At 38.9% G+C, this 22,409-nt stretch overlaps 1 protein-coding gene across 1 annotated transcript in view; it reads right to left on the bottom strand.

Moving 5' to 3' along the window:
* Positions 1-22,409, bottom strand: part of LOC121947463 (formin-like protein 13) — a 44,167-nt gene that overhangs the window by 2,607 nt on the left and 19,151 nt on the right. The window contains exons 10-16 of the mRNA XM_042492528.1: positions 21,671-21,761; positions 17,756-17,842; positions 11,982-12,134; positions 8,919-9,048; positions 8,775-8,807; positions 8,218-8,318; positions 6,219-6,302 (exon numbers count right to left, since the gene is read on the bottom strand). Coding sequence (XP_042348462.1) covers positions 6,219-6,302; positions 8,218-8,318; positions 8,775-8,807; positions 8,919-9,048; positions 11,982-12,134; positions 17,756-17,842; positions 21,671-21,761 — 679 coding nt within the window. The remainder of the gene's footprint in view (positions 1-6,218; positions 6,303-8,217; positions 8,319-8,774; positions 8,808-8,918; positions 9,049-11,981; positions 12,135-17,755; positions 17,843-21,670; positions 21,762-22,409) is intronic.

The following is a 22,409-nucleotide window of genomic DNA, read 5'->3' as shown; positions in this document are numbered from 1 at the left end:
AATAATGTCATTAGTCATAGCAGAGCCAAACAATTACGGATTTTAAAAGATTCAAGATGTCTGGCAAATCACTTATTTAACAGCACGCGATTTTTCACAGTCGGTGTTAATCTTTATCACTGGGACTGATCTTACGAAGCATAGTATTTTTCAAGTAGAGCCCTGAAGTTGACCTTGTATTAGATGATTCATCCACAGTCTCTGGCCCATTCACAGCTGTATGGCCATCAGCTGACTATTCACATCCTTTTACATTCATGTCGGTGTACATAACGTCAGTTATAACCAGACTCCTCTCACGGTTACTCTGCGGCTCCCTCTCTTAAGATGGGATTCGTCTTCCCAGCGGAGTCCTTCTTCCTTGCTGAAGTTTTTCTGACAAATCCAACAGTATAACCGTTTGCTATCAGGTCAATTCCTTGGCATTCGACCAACAAATGCTTCATTAATAGATGGACAAATGGAGCAATTACAGTAAAGGTTTATCCAAATTCCTACTAAAAAAACCTCATCTTAAGAATAGACTATTAAATTTAACTGGCTTTTTATTTCAGATTCCATTCAAACGTTAATTTAATTAATCACTCTGAATCTGTATAGTTATTAATTAATAATAATTAATGACTTGACCAGCTGTAATTTAACAAGTAAGGCCTAAATTGTCTGTAAAACATTCCTCAGCTCTTCCACATGCTCAAAATATTGTTATTATTAATTGCTGACAGTGAGTATGTTTGTATTAGCCTTCTGACATTTCTGAGAGGTTTACGCAGGTGTAAGATGCCTGCTTTCAATCATGTCCTTAATAGCGAGAGGGAGATGTCAGCTGATAATTAACACCTGTTCTCTCTATAAAATATTATAATATACCATCAGATGTGCAAATTAGTCTATTTGCATATTTTTCTCCCAATATTTCATACGGTATGCCCCAACACACCAGTTGAGGTAATTTTTTTTATCTTTGAGTGACTTCAGTTCTCTGCACAGCCTGTTAGTTGATCAGCCTTGTTGGTTCTTATGTATGTTAAACATTTACATGCATTTTTACAAACAAGATCTGTGCCCAGTAAAGCCAACCAATCCAAAAACCACACTTAAAAATGCTTTTAGGAGAATAAAGGGAGTCACTGTTCAAAGAATCAGTGTGTTTCTTCACTTAGAAGTCTGGGTAAAGCAAAAAATAGGCCGTAATTCTGCTCTGAAAAAAAAGTATTACTCCAATTATAAGTCTCAACTGTTTTGCATGTTTTCAGCCATCAGTTTCTGTAAAAGTTATTGCATGTAGTAGAATAGTGTGTGAGGGAACTCTCTTTCTTACTTAAAGACATTTTCTTATAACGCACCTGCCTACAAGTTAGTGAAGGTGTGCCTGAAGGTGTTTATTTGTCAAAAAAAGGATAATGACTGACAATGTAGGAAAACATAGTGGCAGCAATATAAAGTATGTTTTAACTGTTGACTTATACTGTGCATTAATAAACATTGAAAGATGTCACTTTATAAACCATTTGTTAACATTTTTATACAGTACTTATAAATGTTAAATAGAAAGGGTCGCCCAAAGTCGCTCCAAGGCAAAAAAGACATCTGCTGTTTACTTTATAATAATGATATAAATGAAGTTACACGACCAGATCCTGAAATGTTCCTTGCACCCAACAGAATCATCTTGTATCATCTTTAATCTGCAAGTTTGAGCTATTTGCTTGAAGAAGCATGATTAAAAGCACCTTATCTGCAGCCACTGAGGTGGAATCGATGTTGTTATATCGGGTCTGCCTGACATGGTGTATTAAAGATATGTATTATATGAAGAAAAGCTGGCAATGTGACAGAGCTGTCAGGTTTTAGTGTCGATGTAATGACAAGGCACGCAATATGTCAGACTTGTTTGGGAAATCTATCAAATTATGAGAAATAAGAGAGGAGATGTTACCAAAAAAAATACATAAAGTGTCTCTTTTTTATTTAATGCTTTTTAAAATTATACCTCCAGAATAACAACTACAAAAAAGAAACCTTTCCATAATCAACTCGACAAAATTTCCGTTGGCTTTTTCTATGTTTAATACATTTGCATCTTGGCTATTTAAGGGAGTCATTATGAATTCTCCTTCCCCCGTGACAAGATATGACTAAATATGACACCTTCTCCCCAACCTGCTGCTCCCTTGCACAACGCCACAGCCGAGTCAGTCTGAATCATTCCCTCCAATGTTCCTCAAGCGGTTTATTGTACACGCAGGACGTTTCAGACACATAATATTAGAACAGGGTTTCCACACAGTGAAATCAGAGGGGCTGGGGACTAAGCATTGGACTGAGTCCATCTTCAAATGCCACTGGTCTGTCTGACGGCTGTGGTATTTAAAGAGAAACAGAGTGGACTGATAGGGATGGGAAAAAAAGTACATTTCAAACTTAATTATTAAAGGTAAGAAAAATGATCTGAACTAAAGAAGAAATATGTCCACTGGTCCAATTTTGATTTGAGCATGCAGGACTGATGGTGCATTTTGGCTGCCTGATGATTAAAAACAAGTCCTGGCCTGAAGGGGACACCACAGTTAAAGGTCAAATTGTTAAATTTTAAAAGGCCACAGCCACTACACAACCAGACTATTTTTAATAATACATGGAGGGGTGATTTATGTTAAGAATAATAAGGAATAATACTGAAATATTAGGGAAATATCTTGTAAGGATGTTTCATTTTAAAGGAGTTTGATAGTTTGGGGAATATGATTGGATGGGAGAAGATGGTCTATTTACAAGTTGTTTCATTCAGAACATTATTATAATTATGCATAAATCAATCAGATTTTAGGGTTACTGAGTTAATAGAGCATTAATTATAGTTGCTAAATCAAAATGAACTTTACTTAAAAAAATACCCATTTTACCTATGCAAATTTATGATATATACATATTGTATGATTTACAGAACAGAGACTGTCTCATTATGAGCATTTTTTTGTATTCCTTTTTTACTCTGAGCAAGGCAAGTTAATTTAAACAGATAAAGGTTTAGCTTTAAAGGCAAACTTTCCAGGATTTTCCCAAAAAACAATGATAGAGTCAAAGAAGTAATCCCTCTCAATAATCACTTATGGCACGTCCTCGGTGTGTGGCGGTGTATTTTTCTGCAGAGACTGCCTGTATTTTTTTTCTTCTGATTTTCTGTAGTCAGGATGGTTATGGGCGTGAAACAGCGAGACACAGCACCGCCAAAAAATGCAAATATAGTGAGGCGAATTCCAAAGAGAGTAAATCTACAGTTGGCTTTTAATTTTACTTTTGCAGGCAAGTGTGTTTACAAACTGTTACCAAAAATCCAGCATTGTATACCTTTAAAGATGGTTATTTTTTATAAAGATGATTTACATTAAACATTAAAGTTTTGTTAGGGTTTGTCCTTTCGTTCACATGACAATGGCGTTTTGGGGGCACAGTTTAGCTGAAAAATGAGGAAGCTGGTGGCCAGTGGCTAGTCAACTGCCTTCAACACTGCGGTTGTGTCACAAACTTTCTCATTTTACAGCTAAACTATGCACAAAAAATGTGTCTGGAAAAACTAGAGATGATGGATAAGTAATGCAGTACCCGAATCTGAAATCATATTTGATCTGCCTAGATTGATAGATTGACACCAGTTTAGGAGCAGTGATTGACATGGCTGACAGCTGCGTTGGAGACTACTCGGCCATGATTGGTTGTTTTTGGCACACCACGGGCAATTCTAGCAAATATTAGAGGCAGTAGGAAGAGGAGGAGGCTGTATACCTTTATATCAACTGTACATACGTGTCTCATCCCACTTTTTGCAAGACAGCAAATAAGCATTTTTACCAATACATCCAGCTATACCTTTACCTCGTGAAAGCCTAGACATTATACTTAAAAGCCTTTACAATGCCCCTTGATGATTTCTCTTATTAAATCTACCCCAGTCACACAGGAGAGATGTAGATAAGAGAGTCGGAGTAGGAGGCTGAAGGTCTGAGACAGTGTTGGTTATGAAAACACTGCTGCAAATTGACTATCAGAAGGATATCCCTATTATTTTGTGCACTCACTTTTAGCTGTGACCCCTTTACTTACTTGCAGGCAAGTTGTGTAAAAAGTTTGCAGTACACAGGAATCTAATTGTGGGCCTAATATAACACAATAGCTCACCAGTGCTGAAGCTTACAGTTTACGCTATAATATCTCAGTGCTCAAACACAGCAGGAAGGGTAAATGGACTCTCTATGATGATGGATTGTCCAGAGAGATATGGGAAAGGTGGGAAAATAGGCACCACTTTTGTATTGATTGTTTTTGGTGGCGACTATTAAAAAAAAGACATAGCACCTGTTAAGATGTCAAAAGTAGGCCTGAGCTTTATAAACCTAATCTAACCAGGTTAGTGAGCAAAGAAAATGTCCTCCTTTATAGACAGTGTGATAAAGGAATACACAGGACTGGTACCTCCACTAAATCTGATGTGTGTGACAGAGGAATTTTCTTTATGAGAGATCTGACGTCAACACAACTGCTTAAAGGGACAGTTCATCCCAAAACAAAAACAAAATCATGATTTCCTCTCTCCTGTTGTGTTATTTATCAATCTAGATTGGTTTGGTGTGAGTTGTTGTGTTGGCATTATCGGACGTAAAGATGTCTGCCCCCTCTATAATATAATGGAGCTAGATGGCACCCAGCTTTTGGTGCTCAAAGTACCAAAAACATACATTTGAAAATCTCAACAGCAGTATGTCTTTCTAGAAATCATGACCTGGTTACTCAAGATAATCCACAGACGTTGTTGGGAGCAGTTACATGCAGGATTCCTTCTGTACCATGAAAGGTTGGCAGGTGAAGTTCAGTGGAAAGAAAATAGTTCCTACATCAGCTCCTGCCAGTGACAGCCCACAGTATAAACATTAATGACTTCCTCCTGAGCTGTAGTGTTATGCCAGAAGCACACTACCTACCTGAGCAGTGCGTGAGTGTTGCTAAACCTATTGTTTTTTTTTTTGTTATTTTTTCAGCGCCCCTTTTAACAAGTCAGAGCAGCCACACTGCCTGCATGAGCAGTGCTGCTCAGGCGCATCTCAGCTGCTTTTTAGCCGTTCAAGCAACAGGCAGAGAAGCAATGAAGATCATGCATCATCCTGGACATTTTTGCTTGCAAAGAAGCAGGGAGATCTGGGCACTGGCACGATGGGGGGAAGTTTAACATACATGTAGTTTATTTACACATGCTGCCCACATTGTTATGAGAGAAAGCTTGTTCAAAATCAGGAAAGTATCCCTTTAAGCACCACAAGCCATCGAGTACCATTATATTTGAGAGAAACCCGACATCTCTACGGCCGATATCTCCACATCTCACACCAAAGCAATCTAGATTGATAAAAGCACTACAGTTAAGAGGAAAAATATCTGTTTTTGATTTTGGGGTGAGCTGTCCCTTTTAAGGCAAGTAAAGTTCTCTTTACAAACTCAACAAATCTAAAAAATATAATTTTCGGTGTCAGAGGGTCCAATCAATACCAGACACCACTTGAATCATACAGTATGAATAAATGTATTTAAAAATATTTCCAGTATATTTAAAATCATATTATTCATAATGAATGGCATACATGAAAAAAGGATTGCTACAAATGTGAACTACTTACTACTAGCAGTAAACCAAAGAACTTTGTGGTATGTGTCCTTGTGGGCTAATACACTGCTTTTTTAAAAACCACATCAGAAACCCACCAGGGGTGCTCGCACAGCTTCTCATTTAAAATCTTCTGAAGACCATTCATCGTTGTGACATCGCACATTAAGGGCCAGGAAGAACTCGTCTCTCGCACTTTCTGGCTACAGTAGACAGCCGCGATTGTTCAGTAATCCTAAAGAAATTATCCAAAAGAGTAAGTACAGCGCATTTCAAGGCTGCAAATCAGCCAAGCTTGCTGTTAAATGATGTGGAGGCCACGGCTATAGAATATATCAGATGCATAATATCCTGGTGTAAGGCCTTGAAGGACACCTAGCGAAAAAGAAGTAACCTTGGGGACTTAATCCTTGTGAAATATAAGTACTCAGTGTGTAGGGATGAGGAGATACTGTAAGATGACAAATAATTGAAGAGGGCCATCTAGGCAATACTGGGACTGAGAACTATCCATCTGTGAGGCTGTACAAAAGAGATATTGGAATAATAACTCATGGATTACCAGAATGACAGAGTAGAGTTTCTTCATCTCCTCACACGTCTTCGTCAGAGCCGAGAGATCCGTGTTGTATTTCTCAATTGCCAACTGGGGTATGGAGAGAAAGCACAAGGAACTCCTGGTGAGTTTGTTCATTCAGACAGTCAGTCATTGCTCAAACTTTACAGTTATCTCTTACGGGTCAGCCTCTCTATAGCCATTTAGAACAGGGATGGCATCACAATATACAGTGTATACTTTTAAAAAAAATAAATGTTGAAGCGTTAGAATACACACAACCTTCAGCATTGTGTTTGTGAAATGGACAAAGCTGCTTGCCAGTAAAAACAGTGTGTATGAGGTCTGTGTGAAAAGAAGTGGTGTGACATGTGTGGCCAAACACGTGGATGCTGCTGCTAACTCTTAAGAGCATGTTATCTTTGCTAATAAAGGGATGGGCATTTTAAGTAATTTCCATATGCGAGTACCCATAAATTACTATCATATAATCAATTACTTGCAATAAAGAAGTACTGTTAGAATGGGGACCAAAATGAACACCTAAGCAGGTAAGGTTAGTCTACTTTCTGTGCTGCACAGACTGTAAAGATTAGCTTTAATGGGGAATATATTTCACTGCACACTTTGTTTTTTAAAATACTTCCAAACGTCACGCTTGTGCCTCGTTGAAATCTGCCTATAATGTTAAATCAGGTGATATCTGACTGAAAACTAATGTTCATTTTTGTTGTTTGGATCTTTGCAGATATTTATAGACAGTAGTTACACTATTACTATTCATCTAAAATAAATTTTTAATATGAAAAAATGGTCCTTTTATATTTATTTTGTAAATATGTTTTCTTTTCCAACCTACAAAGCAAAACAAAAAGCGATTTCTCTATATTTTGAACAAATACTGACCTACTTATCAAGTACTGAAGAATAGAAAGCTTTATTGTCATTGTACATGATACAATGAAATTTGGAAGGTACTTTTGTCCATCTCATGGACAAAGATGCTCAACTTGCTTTAACCGCGGGCTGCTTTTGCAAAATGTCAGGAGGCTAGTTAAAGCAGCCCCAAATAGGTATGGTGTACACAGGGGTGTTTTTAGGATTTGAGGACATTTGTGTTCCTCCCCTGGCACCTTTTTATGATTAAAAAGAGTAAGTTTTTGATTTTATGCACTCTGACACCTTATGTACATTAAAAGTACAGAAAAATCCCAGGCACCCTATTTGTGGTTGGACTTGGCCCATGGGCCATAAGTTGAGTATCACTGCCATAGATATCTAGATCGCCCCCTGGTGACTGGCCCCACCACCTCCATGTTAGCGGCAGGTACATGGACCACACTAAATACAAAGAACATGCTGAAATTTCCATAAAAAGGTTTTGCCATTTTAGGCAGTTCTTGTCACACTGATATTTGTTCAAGTGCTCTTCTTTATGATAAGTTGGGTTTTAATCATTCTCTGAACCCATCAGCTTTTGGTCTGGTTACAATAAAGCCTCAGGGGGGCGAGGGCCGGCGCCGGTCATTTCAGCTTATCCATTTAAACAGATATCTGCAAATGAATGTTCATTTTTGAAAAAGCTAATATAAAGCTATCTTGGTGTCATATGATAGCCAGTGAATTCTGAGATTGCATTTCACTGAATGAGTTTTGATTTTCCGCACAGACAGTTAACCTGCCATTCAAACTTGTTTGGCCAATACTACTTTAACTAAAAGTTGACTAAAAACCAGACACTTCCAAAACCAAAATCTTGTCCCATTGCCAACAGATTCTGCATATGCATACATTTGTTTGTAGAGATTAGATTTTAATTAGTCACTTGATGCTATTAGACGGGGTTTTAAAGTCCACTATTAGATGGAAGAAAGCAGAAAATAAACAATTTATTTATGCAATAAACAAAGACTATAATCAATACCGTGTCCATTTACAAGAAGACATATTGTACCTTTTAAATGAATGCGTTAATAAATAATAAACACAGGATTTACTACGATACCTTCAGGTCTCTGGAGAAGTTAGGGTGATGAACTCCAGCATTTTTCTTCTTGGCCGAAGTTTTTTTATACTGGATAACTTTCTGCAGTTCATTCTTCAGGACTGAAGGAACACACACACACACACACACACACACACACACACACACACACACACACACACACACACACACACACACACACACACACACACACACACACACACACACACACACACACACACACACACACACACACACACACACACACACACACACACAGATGCCGTCTCCTGTGTGATCGTGTCAAGTGCTGTATTTGTGCTTCTGCTGACTGTTTGTAAGTCATCATATAGACAATATATTGGGTTGAGCCCATATGTTCCCTTGACAATGAGATTGTGGTGTTTCAACAGAATACACTGAATCTACAATTACAGAAATATCTCGTAAATGTTACTATCACACTTCCTCACTAATGACTTGTGTTGGCACAAAAAAGTCGGGTCAGTATTACAGTGATCTCAGCAAATTTAAGAACAACAGTCTTTGGACACTGTAGTAAAATGTGATCTACTCACCATCTACTTCTGCGGTCAGGCCTTTGATGGAAGCTATCCAACAAAAAAAAGGAAAAAAAAGAAAATACACGTTTCACTTAACAGACCTCAGTTGGAAAGAAACAGATTTTTTTCAGCTTTGATCAAATCTTGATTAGCAAATACCTCCTGGGACAGTTTCAAATTCTGCCAACTCCTGGGTAAAAGTGGCCAGGCATGGTTCATGCAACATGATCTGCTCCACAAGGGCATGGAGCAAGGTGAACTTCCTGTCTCTCCCACGGAGCTGGGAGAGCTATGGAGAGAGAGAGAGGGGGAGCACAGTGAGAAAAATAAAAGGACACATTCTGTACTAACCCATAGTTCTCTGCCACAGACAAGGACATATAATGTAAAGTAAACAGTGATATCTACAGCACTGTTTACTGAAGGCTACTGGAAGAATATGATGGCAATGCATAGATTTGTTGACATTTAGAGAGAGAGATGTTTTTTTTCTATGCCACATGTCCTTTGTGTTGTTTATTTGTATTTGTATTTATACCCGGTGTGATAAACTTTGGAAAGTTTATCACACCGGGAATTATTTGTATATATAAGGTGCCAGAGTGCATAAAATGGCATCAAAATAGAGCTTGTTGTCCTAAAATCCTAGACACATCCTAAAATCCAACAAACTTCCTAAAAGCTTAGAAACATTCTAACATCCTTGAAATGCCCTAAAATCCTTCAACGTGCTAAAATCCTAGAAACCACAATGTTAGAAATGTCCTAAAATCTTTAAATGTCCTAAAATCCTACAAAATGTCCTAAAATCCTGGAAACATGATAAAATCCAAGAAACGCCATAAAATCTGAGAAATGTCCAAGAAATGTGCTAAAATTCTAGAAATATCCTTACATCCTAAAATCCAAGAAACACCCATAGAAATGCCCCAAAATCATAGAAATGTCCTAAAACCATTGAAACATTTCTGGGGCTGTTTGACTGGCCCCTGGCTTCTTTTTATTTTGCTCAAGGTGAACATCTTTGCTTATACCAATGTAAACTCCTATGCCAGTGACTAAATGTAAAACACTTTGTAAATTCTGTGCATGCTGTTTCATATTATTTATCACTCATAGTTAGACGTAACTGCACTAACTCTTTTCATACAGTATTTGCTTAAAATGATAATGATGACTCTAAAATTCAAGCCATGTTGCACTTGATGGCGCCACATAATTGAAATGCGAGAGGGACCTCTCCAACTCTGTAATAGGCACTCATAGTCTCTTTCTAGGTTATGTTGTTTACCAATTTAAGACCCCTGACAGTCTCTGAGGAGTACATATACAAGACACGCACCAAGTATTGACGCTTACAAATAAAAAAAACAAGAACCAAAAAAAGATCTGAGATAACCTTGCATTTTTCTTGGGAGCAGTCGGCCATTAATTTGATGAGAGTCTGTCTCGAGCAGCAACAGTTTACTATTCTCAATTAGACCTGGAAACACCTCTGAGGGAACACGAGGCCTCGGCTTCATTAAATGGAGCAGAGGACGTTTTACTTCTGTGCCAAGAGCACTGCCCCTTAAACCTTCCCAGCAGAGAGAGACACATACACAAAAGAGTGGCTCAAACTAAATTCAGAGATAGAATGAAAAATACTCTTGGAAACCCCTGACAACACTTAAAACTAAACTAAACCTTAAGAAGAACAGTTTAGAAAATTTTTGGAAACTCTGTCAAAGTTTCCCCCTCTTCCACTTAAATTAGCATGTGTATGTGACTGGAATTTGACTACGTTATTCTTCTGAATGTCACGTTGATGAATGACAGATTTAAAACAATACCATATATAATACAAATTTAAGGATTGTTTCTTATTTTGCCGCTCGCTTTTATCCACTAGTTTAACTTCTAATATCAACAGAGTAAAATGACGTCAGTTGTCACCACATCAGAAGAGTGTATTGCTGAGACAGAGAATGGTCTCAAACAAAGTTTTTTTTCCTGATATGTCTGTCTCGATAGTGGTGAAACTCATGTTTAACAGATACAGGATATGACTCTAAAGTGAGTGTCTTGTTTATCAGTGGTCTCTGGGGGCATCTCAGTACACTGAACTGCCCACTCCATCAACACCTCCACCCGACTTAACTTCACCACACCACAGTTTGTAGCTGTTGCTGCAGGAGTGTGAGCTCCATGTCTGGGATAGTTGTGAGAGTCCGCCCGTTTACACTACCGCAAAACTTGAGTTATGTCTTGCAACTTCTCCTGTCGCAAAAACACTCCAAGAAGCATGGCGATGGATGTGCAAAACATTAGCAGGTTTATTTCTATTGCAGCCACCGCACTAGCTGTCATTATTCCCAATTGAAGGGGGTGTAGGTGTGTTCTGCAATCGATAATGGAAAGGCAAGCCCCTTATATGTGGGAGCGGCCAGCCACATATGAGGGATTTCTCGGAGGTGATAGTCCATGGTTTTACTGAAGAATTGTGGATTCAGAGCTTCCACATGATCTGCTGATCTTTTGAAGAGTTACGCGATGCAATAACATCTCTTGCAGTGCCTGCTGCATCATGCCCGAGAGAGCCAGTTCCTACCGACAAGCACATAGCCATGGCATCATGTGACCTATAAAAGTGATAAGTGTTGCCATTGCAGTTTTGCGAGACATGGCTTTTTCTAATCGCCTGAAATACCACCTCATGCGAGCCTGAAACATTTTGCAATAAGTGGGATTTTTTTCAAAATTGACACGTTTCAATTAGGTGTATTTTGTATTTGCAATTTAAGAGTTAATGGAAACATGCCAATGGTTACAGTATAGATATGACGGAAGAATCAATCTTTTTATCTAACTCTCTGCAAGACAGCAAATAAGTATATTTGCCGAAAAGGTCAAACTATCTCTTTAAATAAACCAGAAAGCAGACGCAGAAATGTTGCTTTGATAAAAAGATTCACTGACTGACTTCATTTAATGATGGTTCACTTCTGAGAAACTCAGCCACAAGTGACCAAACTTTGTGCAAAGTTACATTTCTCCTGTGACGCCAGCTAGTGACACTATCGCACAACTGTCAGAAGGACTGTGTCAGACCTGAGTGAATCTAAGCAGGAGAGAAAGTTGAAAGAAGATGCAGAGAAGCCCTGCTGTGTATATCAATGAGTAGTCTTATTAGCCTTGTGCTGCAGCTCTGTCAAAGGTCAGGCAACAGTGGTGGAGTCGTACTTTAGTTAAGGAGGAGAGGCGGAATCCCTTGGCCTTTTCCTTCCTGGCGTTCTCATTGAGGTAATTGCCAATGGCGAGGAGGTACTCCAGCACGGAAACAAATGACCTGCAGTTGTTCAGCTGCGTGCACATTCTGATCTTCTTGTTAATCAGCTGGAAGACAAACACAAGGGGCACAGAGCAAAGTCATTTTGTTCAGTAATCCAGTCGCATATACAGGTACAGGCATTCATTTTTCCACACAACAAATTTGTGAATGTTAAGAGGTGTAAGGCTGGAGCTTGTTTTGGGGTTGTGTGTGCTGACAAAGTAAAGACAAAAATAACTCAAGGCTTCAGTATTTTACATCATAAAGACAAACAGCAACACCTCATTTGACCTCATAAGATGAATAATTGGGGCCTTGTTGTTTGGCAGGATCATTATTTGGTATGCAATTGTGTCAAGTACAAATATCCCTCTAGAATATCGCACAATTTCCCTTCTTAACCAGTTCTGAACAGATCCTGTTGAATATGGATAGAAATTATACTGAAAAGCTGAAAAGAATTGAAAATGGGATTTTAGCTTTTTGCCAATGGTGTGCTGGAGGAAAAAGGAGTTGATGCTGTGGGAATCATAGTCCTTGACAAAGAGTTAGTTTCCTCCAAATAAGGTTCATGCCAGCCAGCAGCAACACTCCCACCATATGCTCCTGTTTTAAGAATAACTTCCCAAAGCCTACCATTGGGACAGTCTCAATTACACAGAAGAGAAAGCTACATTATATCTACTGGCTTTGCAGACAACCATCTGTACCATCGTAGCAAACAACTGTAGTTTGTATGAATGATATCATGCAGCTTGCTTTAGAGTGGCATCTGATTTAGTATCAAGGTTAGATTTGGTAAAAGTAAGTCTGTGCAATTGTTACAGAACACAATGTAAGCATGAGGTTGTGTGCATGTCCCTTCTTCAAATACAATTAAATGAAAACTATATTTAAACCTGAGTCCCTGTGTTGAAGTATTTGAGTGTTTTTATAAAAAAAAAAAAATCAATCTCTTCTGTCCTCCCCTAGAAATTTTAAAATGTTTTTGGAGGATTTGTTTTGAATTCAAGGGCCTGTATATACAAACCCAATTCCAAAAAAGTTGAGATGCTGTGTAAAGCCTGGCATACACCGTGTGATTTTGTGCTGTCCCAGAAGATAGATGACTAATGTGAAAGAAACATGGCGATATCTTTGGTTGTGGCTCTAAAACCATGTTCCTTTGTCGCACAGTGAGAGGTTCATGGATGGCCGTTGTTATGGTCTTGCGCTCACCGACAGCTTGGGATAAAATTCTGATTAGATCTGTTTTGCATAATGTAGCTTCCACTAAACGTATAAGTCTGTAGGAGGCTTAAAATACAAATTTAATACAGAATGCAATGATTTGTAAATCCTATTCTGAACTTTTTTTCCAATTAGAAAGAGCACAAAGACAAGATGTTTAATTTTCAAACTGATAAATGTTTTGTTTTGTTGTTGTTGTTGTTGTTAATATATATATATATGCAATCTTAATTTAATACTTGCAACACATTCTTAAAAAGTTGGGATAGGGGAATGTTTACTGCTGTGTTACATCACCTTCTACATCTCCTTTTATCAGCACTCAGTAAGGACACAAATGGAAGTTTTAAATTTCTTTCTCATTCTTGCTATATGTAAAACTTCAGTTGCCTAGCAGCCTATGGTCTCCATTGCTGTATTTTGTGTTTCATAGTACACCACACATTTTCAATCAGGTCAGGTCTGGACTGCAGGCAGGCCATTCTAGTACCTGAACTCATTTACTACAAAGCCACATTGTTAGAACACATGCAGAATGTGTCTCATTGTCACGATGGACTAAATATGTCATCTGGATGGCAGCATATGTTGCTCCAAAACCTGGATGTGAACCTTTCAGCATTTATGGTGCCAGACCACAGCACATTTTTCCACTTTGTGTCAGTCCATCTAATATGAGCTTGGGCCCAGAGTAGTCTGCAGTGTTTCTGGATGTTGTAGGTATATGGCTTTCACTCTGCATGGTAGAGTCTGAACTTGCATTTGTAGATGCAGTGCAGTGCAGTGTTATAGATTTCAGATATCCAATCAAATCTAAAGGATAAATCTAAATCCCTCTCATGACTTTTCGCCAGCCACATTTTTTGTTTCCATATGTCACATTAAAGAAGATAAAGATGCTCTAGCTTATGCGTGATTGGGACTACAATTGGGAAAAGTAGCAGTTTTTTCAATAAAAGTCACAGTAAACAGTTAACAAATACTGCTGAAAGAGCTACATTTGGTTTTACCATTCAATACGTCACAGTTTCAGAGGGTGCCTTCCTGTCCAGAGCTCTACCTGTCTCCTGCACCACTGCGTTTTCACCTCTTATTTATATTTGGAAATGGCTGCACACACAGCACAGCAAACAGTTTAAAGAAGAAGCCAGGGCCACAATGCAGAATAAAACCTGACATCCTGGCAGCGAGCCTATGCCCCAACAAGCACATCATAGGTGAGAAACATCCCCCCAGGTGGTGACTTCTCCATTTTCTCTCCTAAAGCCTCAATGTCTGTCAGGTGGCGAGTAAATCCTCCTTAATGTTCGGGCCTTAAGAAGTCTGTCGTGTCAGAGAATTGAAGGATTTAGAGCAACAGAGGACCCTAACCTCCTCATGTTTGAACACATTGTATTGTGACACAGTGGCACATTGCACCTGAGATTTTATCTTAGAGAGCAAGATATTTTTGTCACACAGTACCTGCATGCAAATGCAAAGGTTTGATTAAAAAATACCTTTTTTGAATATATACGAGCTGCTACAATGCAGCAGAAAGAGAAAGAAAACAGCCAAGAGTAAATTGAAACTTAATGAGATTGCTAATCTTTCTCGTCAAGTTGTCTTGCCAGCGCACAATATGTTGTCTCTGAGTTTTAGACAAAGAGAAATTACTGCCACAGTCAATGGATTACAGTGCCATCATTCTTACCCACTGTAGCTCTTCATTCTCAAACAGTCAGCAGACAAGAGATTAGGACTGAAGCACTGATGCAGAAAGGAACAGAGGCTTGAGAGAATCACATAAAAAATAAAAAAAATAAAAAAAACAGCTGAGGAGCTGGGAGTTATTCTTGTCTGACTGCAATATCTTCACACCCTGCAGTCCTCAATGCCAATAAACAACAATTCTCTATAAGAGTGTTAACGATTAGTCTGACTAATGATTGACCTGAGATGTCCGCTGCACAAGGCTTAAACATTTGGCTGGATGTGTAAGGGTTAAAGGTCCAGTGTGTAGGATTTAGGGGGATTTATTGGTAGGAATGGAATATAATAGGTATGTTTTCTACAGTATATCATCACCTGAAAATTAAGAATCATGTTTTTCTTACCTTAGAGTAAGCAGTTCATATCTACATAGAGACCAGGACCTCGTTCTGGAGATCACCATGTTCACAGTCATGTTTCTAGTGTAGCTCAGAATGGACGGATCAAACAGTCTTAGGACCATGAGCATTTTGGGGTTTTTGAGTCGGCCAATGTAACTAGCAGCCCCTGTGTGATGATGGCATGGACAAACACTGATTTGTAATGTAACTTTATTCTGTTTTCTCAATGATTTAAAGACACAGTGTGTAAGGTTGCGGCAGATTTGGCGGCAGTTTCCTTTTCAGATTTAGTGGCGAGGCTTGCAGATTGCAAACAGCTGAAACTTCTCCAGGCTAGAATTCCTTAAGTGTTCATTGTTCCCTAGTTGTCTTTTTTTTACCAGGAGCCAAATTATCTGCGGACAGCTCTTCCTCTCCAAAACAAATGGACCAAGTGATTCAAACTGCATTAAGACTGTGAATAAAGTAAAAAAAAAAAAAGGCGTTTCTCTGATACTTTTGCCGCAATGGGAGTTCCAAGTACAGATGCTGACGTGAGAGCACTAATGGCCCTATTTAGAGCCAGTATTTGGTTTGTCTGTTCTGGGCTACTGTAGAAATATAGTGGTGCAACATCGTGATCTGATGAATAAGAAATTGTTCCCTATAAATATGTAACCAGGTCAATCTAAGGTAATGAAGCCAATGATTCTCATTTTCATGTGATTATACTCTTAAAAAAACAACATACTTATTATTAAATATTCAGTTTCTGTCAATATACCGTTTTAAATCCTACACACCGATCCTTTAAAGCATTGGGTCTATTTGTTTTTGGAAAGGAGGAGACCTCTGCAGATAATTCGGCTCCTGGTTAAAACCTCCTGAACGTCTGGATCTTAGGTTATCAGAGAAAAAGGCGAGTGCACATTAGCAGGTGCTGAGCTAACGGCCCGTCTTCAATTTGCCCAGTAGTATCTGAGAAGCTGATTAGTAACGGGAAAACAGCGTTGTTCAGTGTTTTTACCTGTTTAAATGACCTGGTCAGTTTGTTTTTGAAGAGGAAGACACCTCTGCAGATATTTGACTCCCTATAAAAACCTACTGAACAGTAAACACTGAAGGAACTGAAACACCCGATGATGATCTCATTGAGCTGCTGCGGGTAACACACTTGTGTGTGTTCAGACAGACAGCATTGTTTCTACAGCTCTGTTGCACAGCTGCCTGCTCCTCTAACTTCTGTATTTTCATTTTTAAAACCCGATACTACTTTAACACACGGACCCATGCGAGCCACTGTGTTGTCAACAACACGGTCATGCAAATATTTTGCAATAAAAAGCCTCCACAGGAACCCTTTCAGAGGTCGTTATTTTGAAATGGAAACAGGATAGGTTAAGTAAATGGATATATTTGTAATCCTTCATGTCTGTACCAGATTAAGACATAGATACTGTAGTAAAATGAGGTTTAATGTCAACAATTATATCAAAACACCATTTTCATTCATTCTCTGTTTTTTCTGAAAACCATACCCGTTATGTGGAACGGGTAGCCTCTATATCTCTAGATGTTCTGCAGCTGAGCAGCAGCCGCACCGCCCCTGTGCAACACTGCTCACACCGGCAGTGTGTCCGTGGCAACAACCGCGACAAGTTTTGGCTGGTTGCAATCTGTACTCCTCACTATTGGAAGCCACTAAATCCCCATAAATCCCAAAAACTGCTCCCTTTAAGAAAGTTCTAAAATCAATATAATATGTGTATATTTAAATAGTAACTTTGTATATTTTCTTTATTTTGTTAAATATGTATTCATTTAAGAGTGCTTGCCTTTGAGGAGAAGTTTGTCGAATGAAGTTAAATTCATGAATTTCTCCACAGCTCTCCCCGGCGAAAACCCCAAAGTGGGTTTTTATTGGGTTTCTGATAAAGATAAAAACTTTGTCTGTTTTACACCACCTACAGAAAAATGGGACTTGATTTGATTAAGATCCATCTTTTCTTCACCATCAAATGAAGAGAGGTGTCTTAAAGTGCCTCTCATGCCTTTCTGTTTTCAAGACTCTTAACCATCCAGCAAATAGAATAGAAACTACTTCACTCACCACTTCAAACATAAAATCAAACTGGAGGGAGAAAAGCTTTCATGTATTAATGTCAGTTTGTCCCCAGATGTTCTTTTCATTTATGTCTAAAGCCACGATGTATCTCAACATTAGTATTTGCATTATGGAATAAATTTGCATGCTCGTGTTTTCCTCGTGTGCCGCGGCAGTTTTACCCCTTTTTCTTGGCTTGAAGAAATGGAACAGACTTTAAAACAGCTGAACATCTGATTCAACTTTTGATTTGACTCTGTAGGTGATCGACTAAACTCACAGGCTGCAGGTCGTTCATGCTGATCGGAAGCTCTCTCAGAGTCAGCAGCAGGTCGAGCTGTATGCTGAGGCACGGGATGTTGCACATCTGTAGCAGAGAGGAGATGTGAGTGTAATAAGCCGTGTGTATACAGAAGAGAGTGCAATTACCACATCATCACACAACCTATTTCCATGTGATTATTCAGAATTATCTAAAAAGCAGTGCTGCGGGGAGATGCTGCAGGGAGATAAAGTCTTTGGATGGCTGCGGCTTCTTCTCACACACTCAACTTCTTTGGCGAGATTACCTCAGGCAAAAGTGGAGTGCTGCAGGCCTGTCGACAGGCTGATTTAACAGAGAAACTGAAGGCTTGACACCTTGAAACGATTGGCTGAGCTGCCTAGTCGACCTTTGAGTCGGTGCTAACCTCTAATAAATCATTCCACGTTGTCAGACAGTTTCGCTCATGCTCAGGTACCGTCTCCTAAAAGCCAAAGGGCACTTGGTCTGACGGATTGTTAAGGAGAGATATTAGGATTAGTGTTAGGAATCAAAACCATGTAATCATTTAGCTATTTCTGAAAAAAAAGAAGAATCCCGGAGTGTCATCCTCCACATTCTCGAGCACCGTGCTCCTTGTCTTGTCACATTTTCTGACACATTTTAAATTTCTAATACGAGGTTAACAGATCACACTGATTCCATGCCAAGGTAACAATTTACGATTTAATTCCTCTTGGGTGGAAAAAAAACATGTTCACACATTAGTCACCGAGTTTGAAGTAGCCACATTATCAGGTATTTTGCTGACTTAGATCCATAATCAGAAACACTTGTGTTCATTTAATTGGCAATATAAAAAAGAAATCTCTTCATAGGATTTCTGCTTTGGCACAGCACAGGCATGACAAGTGTGATTTTAGAACATACAAACACCTCATATACAGTGTTGTGCAACACTTTCAGAAAACAGCAGCCTGCAAAAGCATTATTAGGATTTGATGCATCTTAGGAAAAAGGTCAGTGCCACAACACTAATATGCTTTTAGTTTTCTTTAATGGTGGAACATTTGTTCTCAGATGCCACTCTGTGTCCTCCACAGACATCCTGAGAGGAAAGTGATTATTCAGAACTGTTAGGCAGATAATCAGACAATTTCAGCAGTTTAAAAGCACAGAAGTCTTAAAAGTCTTTCAGCTCTGTGAGGCTGTACATGGCTGTACATAAGCTAAATGCTAATGGCAGCATGACATGCTGGTGTTTGGGAGCTGTGATATTTACAATGCCCAGCTCTTTGTTTAGTGTGTTAGCGTGCTAAGATTTGCATATTAGCACAGGCTGTTAAGAACTGTGTATTCCTACACCTTCTTGTAATGCCCTGCAAACCAAAAATACTTTTTTACATGGCGAAAGAGACGCCTGTACATCAGGGGATACATTTTTTTTTTCGTAAAAACCCCTGCAAAATGACCGATTTCACTCTTAGGTTTGATCCGTTTGGTCCAATAATATTAAGAATGTCAAGGAGAGCTGCGCAAATAAATCAATTTGTGCCCATTCAAGTTAGTGGAGCACAAAACCACAAGTTAACCTTTTGGTCAGCTGCTGTGAGTCTCTAGTGCGCCTGCTTTACACAGTGTGAAAATCGTGGCGATTATCCCCTGATTATCTGGGTAATTTGTAACACTTGAACCATTTTGGCTTCATGTGCCGCTGAGCAACTTATATAGAAATGAAAAGTGCCCCATGTTCAGTGCTGAATGCAGGTCTCTTAATACATCCATGAATTAGCACTAAACATGAAGTACAGCTGAGGCTGGTGGGAATGTTCAGAGTTTTTGCATATATTTAGTCACAAACCACAGTGTTATTTTGATCTGATGGTGGCCCTAGATGAAAAGTCAGGTTATCATCATAGTTTATACATTTCCTCCTGAGTTTGTGTGTTCTAAAATTAATGGCAGTCCATCTAGTTGTGAAAGGAATACCTCTCACACAAAATGATGATTTGTTTATCAGTGACTCACCTTGTATTACCTTGAATTTGTGAAGAAAACAGTTTTATTAATTCTTTATGAATTGTTTGTATGTACAATTTACGGTGATTTGGATTTTTGTCAACTGGTATTGCTAACGGCATCTTGGTTTTCCAACTCTTTGTACTGGAACACGGTCAACTCAAGCATAATGTCATTCCCAGGTCCGACCTCTGACTTCTGAAGAAATGCAACGCAGCATGTTTATGCGGAAGTGTTTGAAATAGTAATGTTTTAGCGAAAGCGCATGTGGGAAGTACTTGGATAAATGAGACTTAGATTATGCTGCACAAGTTGTGTGAGAGTTTTTAAACTGATGTTTTGATGTGGTTTTGCTGTTGTTAAATGTGGCCCCCCTTTTTGTAATCTTTGTTCACCAGGGAGGCATGCAAGAAAAAATGTTTTCTTAAGGAATTCAACATAACACGCACTACGTAAACGGCCATGTTTCCATGCACAAAATATTTCTTGTTTTTGCCATTTTTCCTGAAAAGCCAGTATTTCTACAAAGCCATTTACATGGCTAATGAAAATGAATATTTCACTACTATTCCCGTTTACATGCAGCCGTGCATGTTCTGATAAATGTTGTTTATCATGTCAAAATGTAGAAAAGTGGAACTGATAGAGCTGCTTGTGTCATTTTGCTTTGCATCTTTTTTTTGTTGTTTTAAGTTTTCCACGGATGGTGGACCTATTTGACTGTATGATCACAGCCTCCCTCTTTCATCAACCACCTTCTTGAAAAAGGTCGCTGATGTGATACCCGCACATATTCAAAACCCTATTGATATCCAAGCCTTTCAAAATATGTATTTATAGTGGTTTCATAATTCCTTGCTGATGTTAAAGACAGTCCTGTTTTACTGCAATTTGTCAAGGATTTTTTTTTGCATTTTGGGATTCTTCATTCACCATATTGACATATGAGAAAAACAGTTTTCTTCACAAATTTAAAATAACATGGGTTGAGTCACTGATAAAATATTTGTTGAGATATTTCAGTCTGGAATCAACCAACAGATCAACCTTCAGACGAACATTGCCATAAGTAGAGCCACACTGTTTGCGTGGCTAAAAAGCATTAAAGCAGATCACTGGCAGACACATGTATCAGAGTTTACAGTGCGGTATAGAGAGCAGCCGAGGTCAACGATCCTATGCGTCACATGGAGGACACGTTTGACTCCAAGTAATAATGATGCTTAACACGGTGAAACAACGGTGATGATTCATGAAGAAAGTGTCAGCCCTTTCATTTTCTTTAATTATTTAATGGGTTTTAGGGGGAGAATGTGCAGAAGAAATGAAAATTGCAGAACATTAGATTCTGAAAAAAAACACTCAAAGCAGTGAGCAATCATCTCTAATCTTTCAGTTTCAAGTGATTGCAGTTGTTATTAAGTGCAATATTTGAATACTGCTTTAGTTGGCGGCAGTAAAGAAGACTGATTATGTTGTCGATTTAGTGGCATTCAGGCCGAATGCACTCTAGCACAGAAGGCTTGTGCCTCCAGAGCTACACGAGGTATCCATAGGCGATGCCACCCTGTCTCTTACATACAAAATCCCTCTTGACTGGTGTCAAATATTCCTGAAAGGCACTGTGGGCTGATCCTGCTGTTCATCTGTTACCCCCTCCTGCAGCCTTTAGCCAACCACACACAGGTCAGATGACTGCCAGGCATGCTGGAAGGTGATAACCAGATGAATGTTAAGAGCTTGTCATGACACCCACAGTGTGTGAATGAGGAGGCAGGTAACAAGCCCTCCTAAAGAAAGTGCTACATGAGCAGGAGCTGCATTAGACTCTGCTTGTTTAATGGCTGTCACAAGTCAAATCCATAGGAAACGACAATCTGAATTTGAGTTAATATGGAAAGCTAAAAAGTGTACCTCCATCATGTACTGGTCCACAATATGCAGCTCTGTCACAGGTCCTTTGTGGGATTTGTACATTTCCACATCATCCATTGTGGGGACGTACCTTGAACATGAAAACAAACATAATATATTGTTAGATGCCGTACTAATTTTTGAAATGCTTTAAGGATCTAAAAAAGGTATTTTCTTAATCTGCTTCTTGCAGTGAGGGATGGGATCCTACATGAAAACGCTATTTTGAAATATTGGACTCTTTAACTGCTCCACTATTTTCACCAATGAGTCACTTTTTTGCTTAAATTTTTGATTAGAGCAATAAGTAAGCCAAAAGATTTAAGTTGTGTGCCCTAAAGACATCTTTTCAAGCTTAGAGAGCTGAGGGGAACTATGCATGACCCTTTTCCCATTACACACAGTCATTTGATCCATTGCTGTTATAAAAATACTGATTATAGCTGCTTTAAGTAGGGTCAGGCAATATTGAAATTCCCCTACTGACAATATTGGTCAAAGACAAACAACATAAGGCTTGAGCAGTGTCACAGTATTACAGTATACCAGGGAATTTAGAAATCCAGAGGATATGTTTTTCTGTACCGTCACAAATACAGGGGCTTCTCTATATTAAGCTCATTGTATGTAGTGCACAGCATGCACCACCAGAGCTCAGTCTCGAGTCTCTCCTGGTGGAACAGTCAGCTGAGCTGAAAGACACAGTGACACCTAGTGGTGAAGGGAGAAGTTACAGAAC

Source organism: Plectropomus leopardus, chromosome 8 (genome assembly GCF_008729295.1).
Source record: "Plectropomus leopardus isolate mb chromosome 8, YSFRI_Pleo_2.0, whole genome shotgun sequence".
NCBI classification, from domain to species: domain Eukaryota; kingdom Metazoa; phylum Chordata; class Actinopteri; order Perciformes; family Serranidae; genus Plectropomus; species Plectropomus leopardus.
Note: the sequence above shows the minus strand (reverse complement) of the source record. Positions and strands in the feature narration are given on the sequence as shown.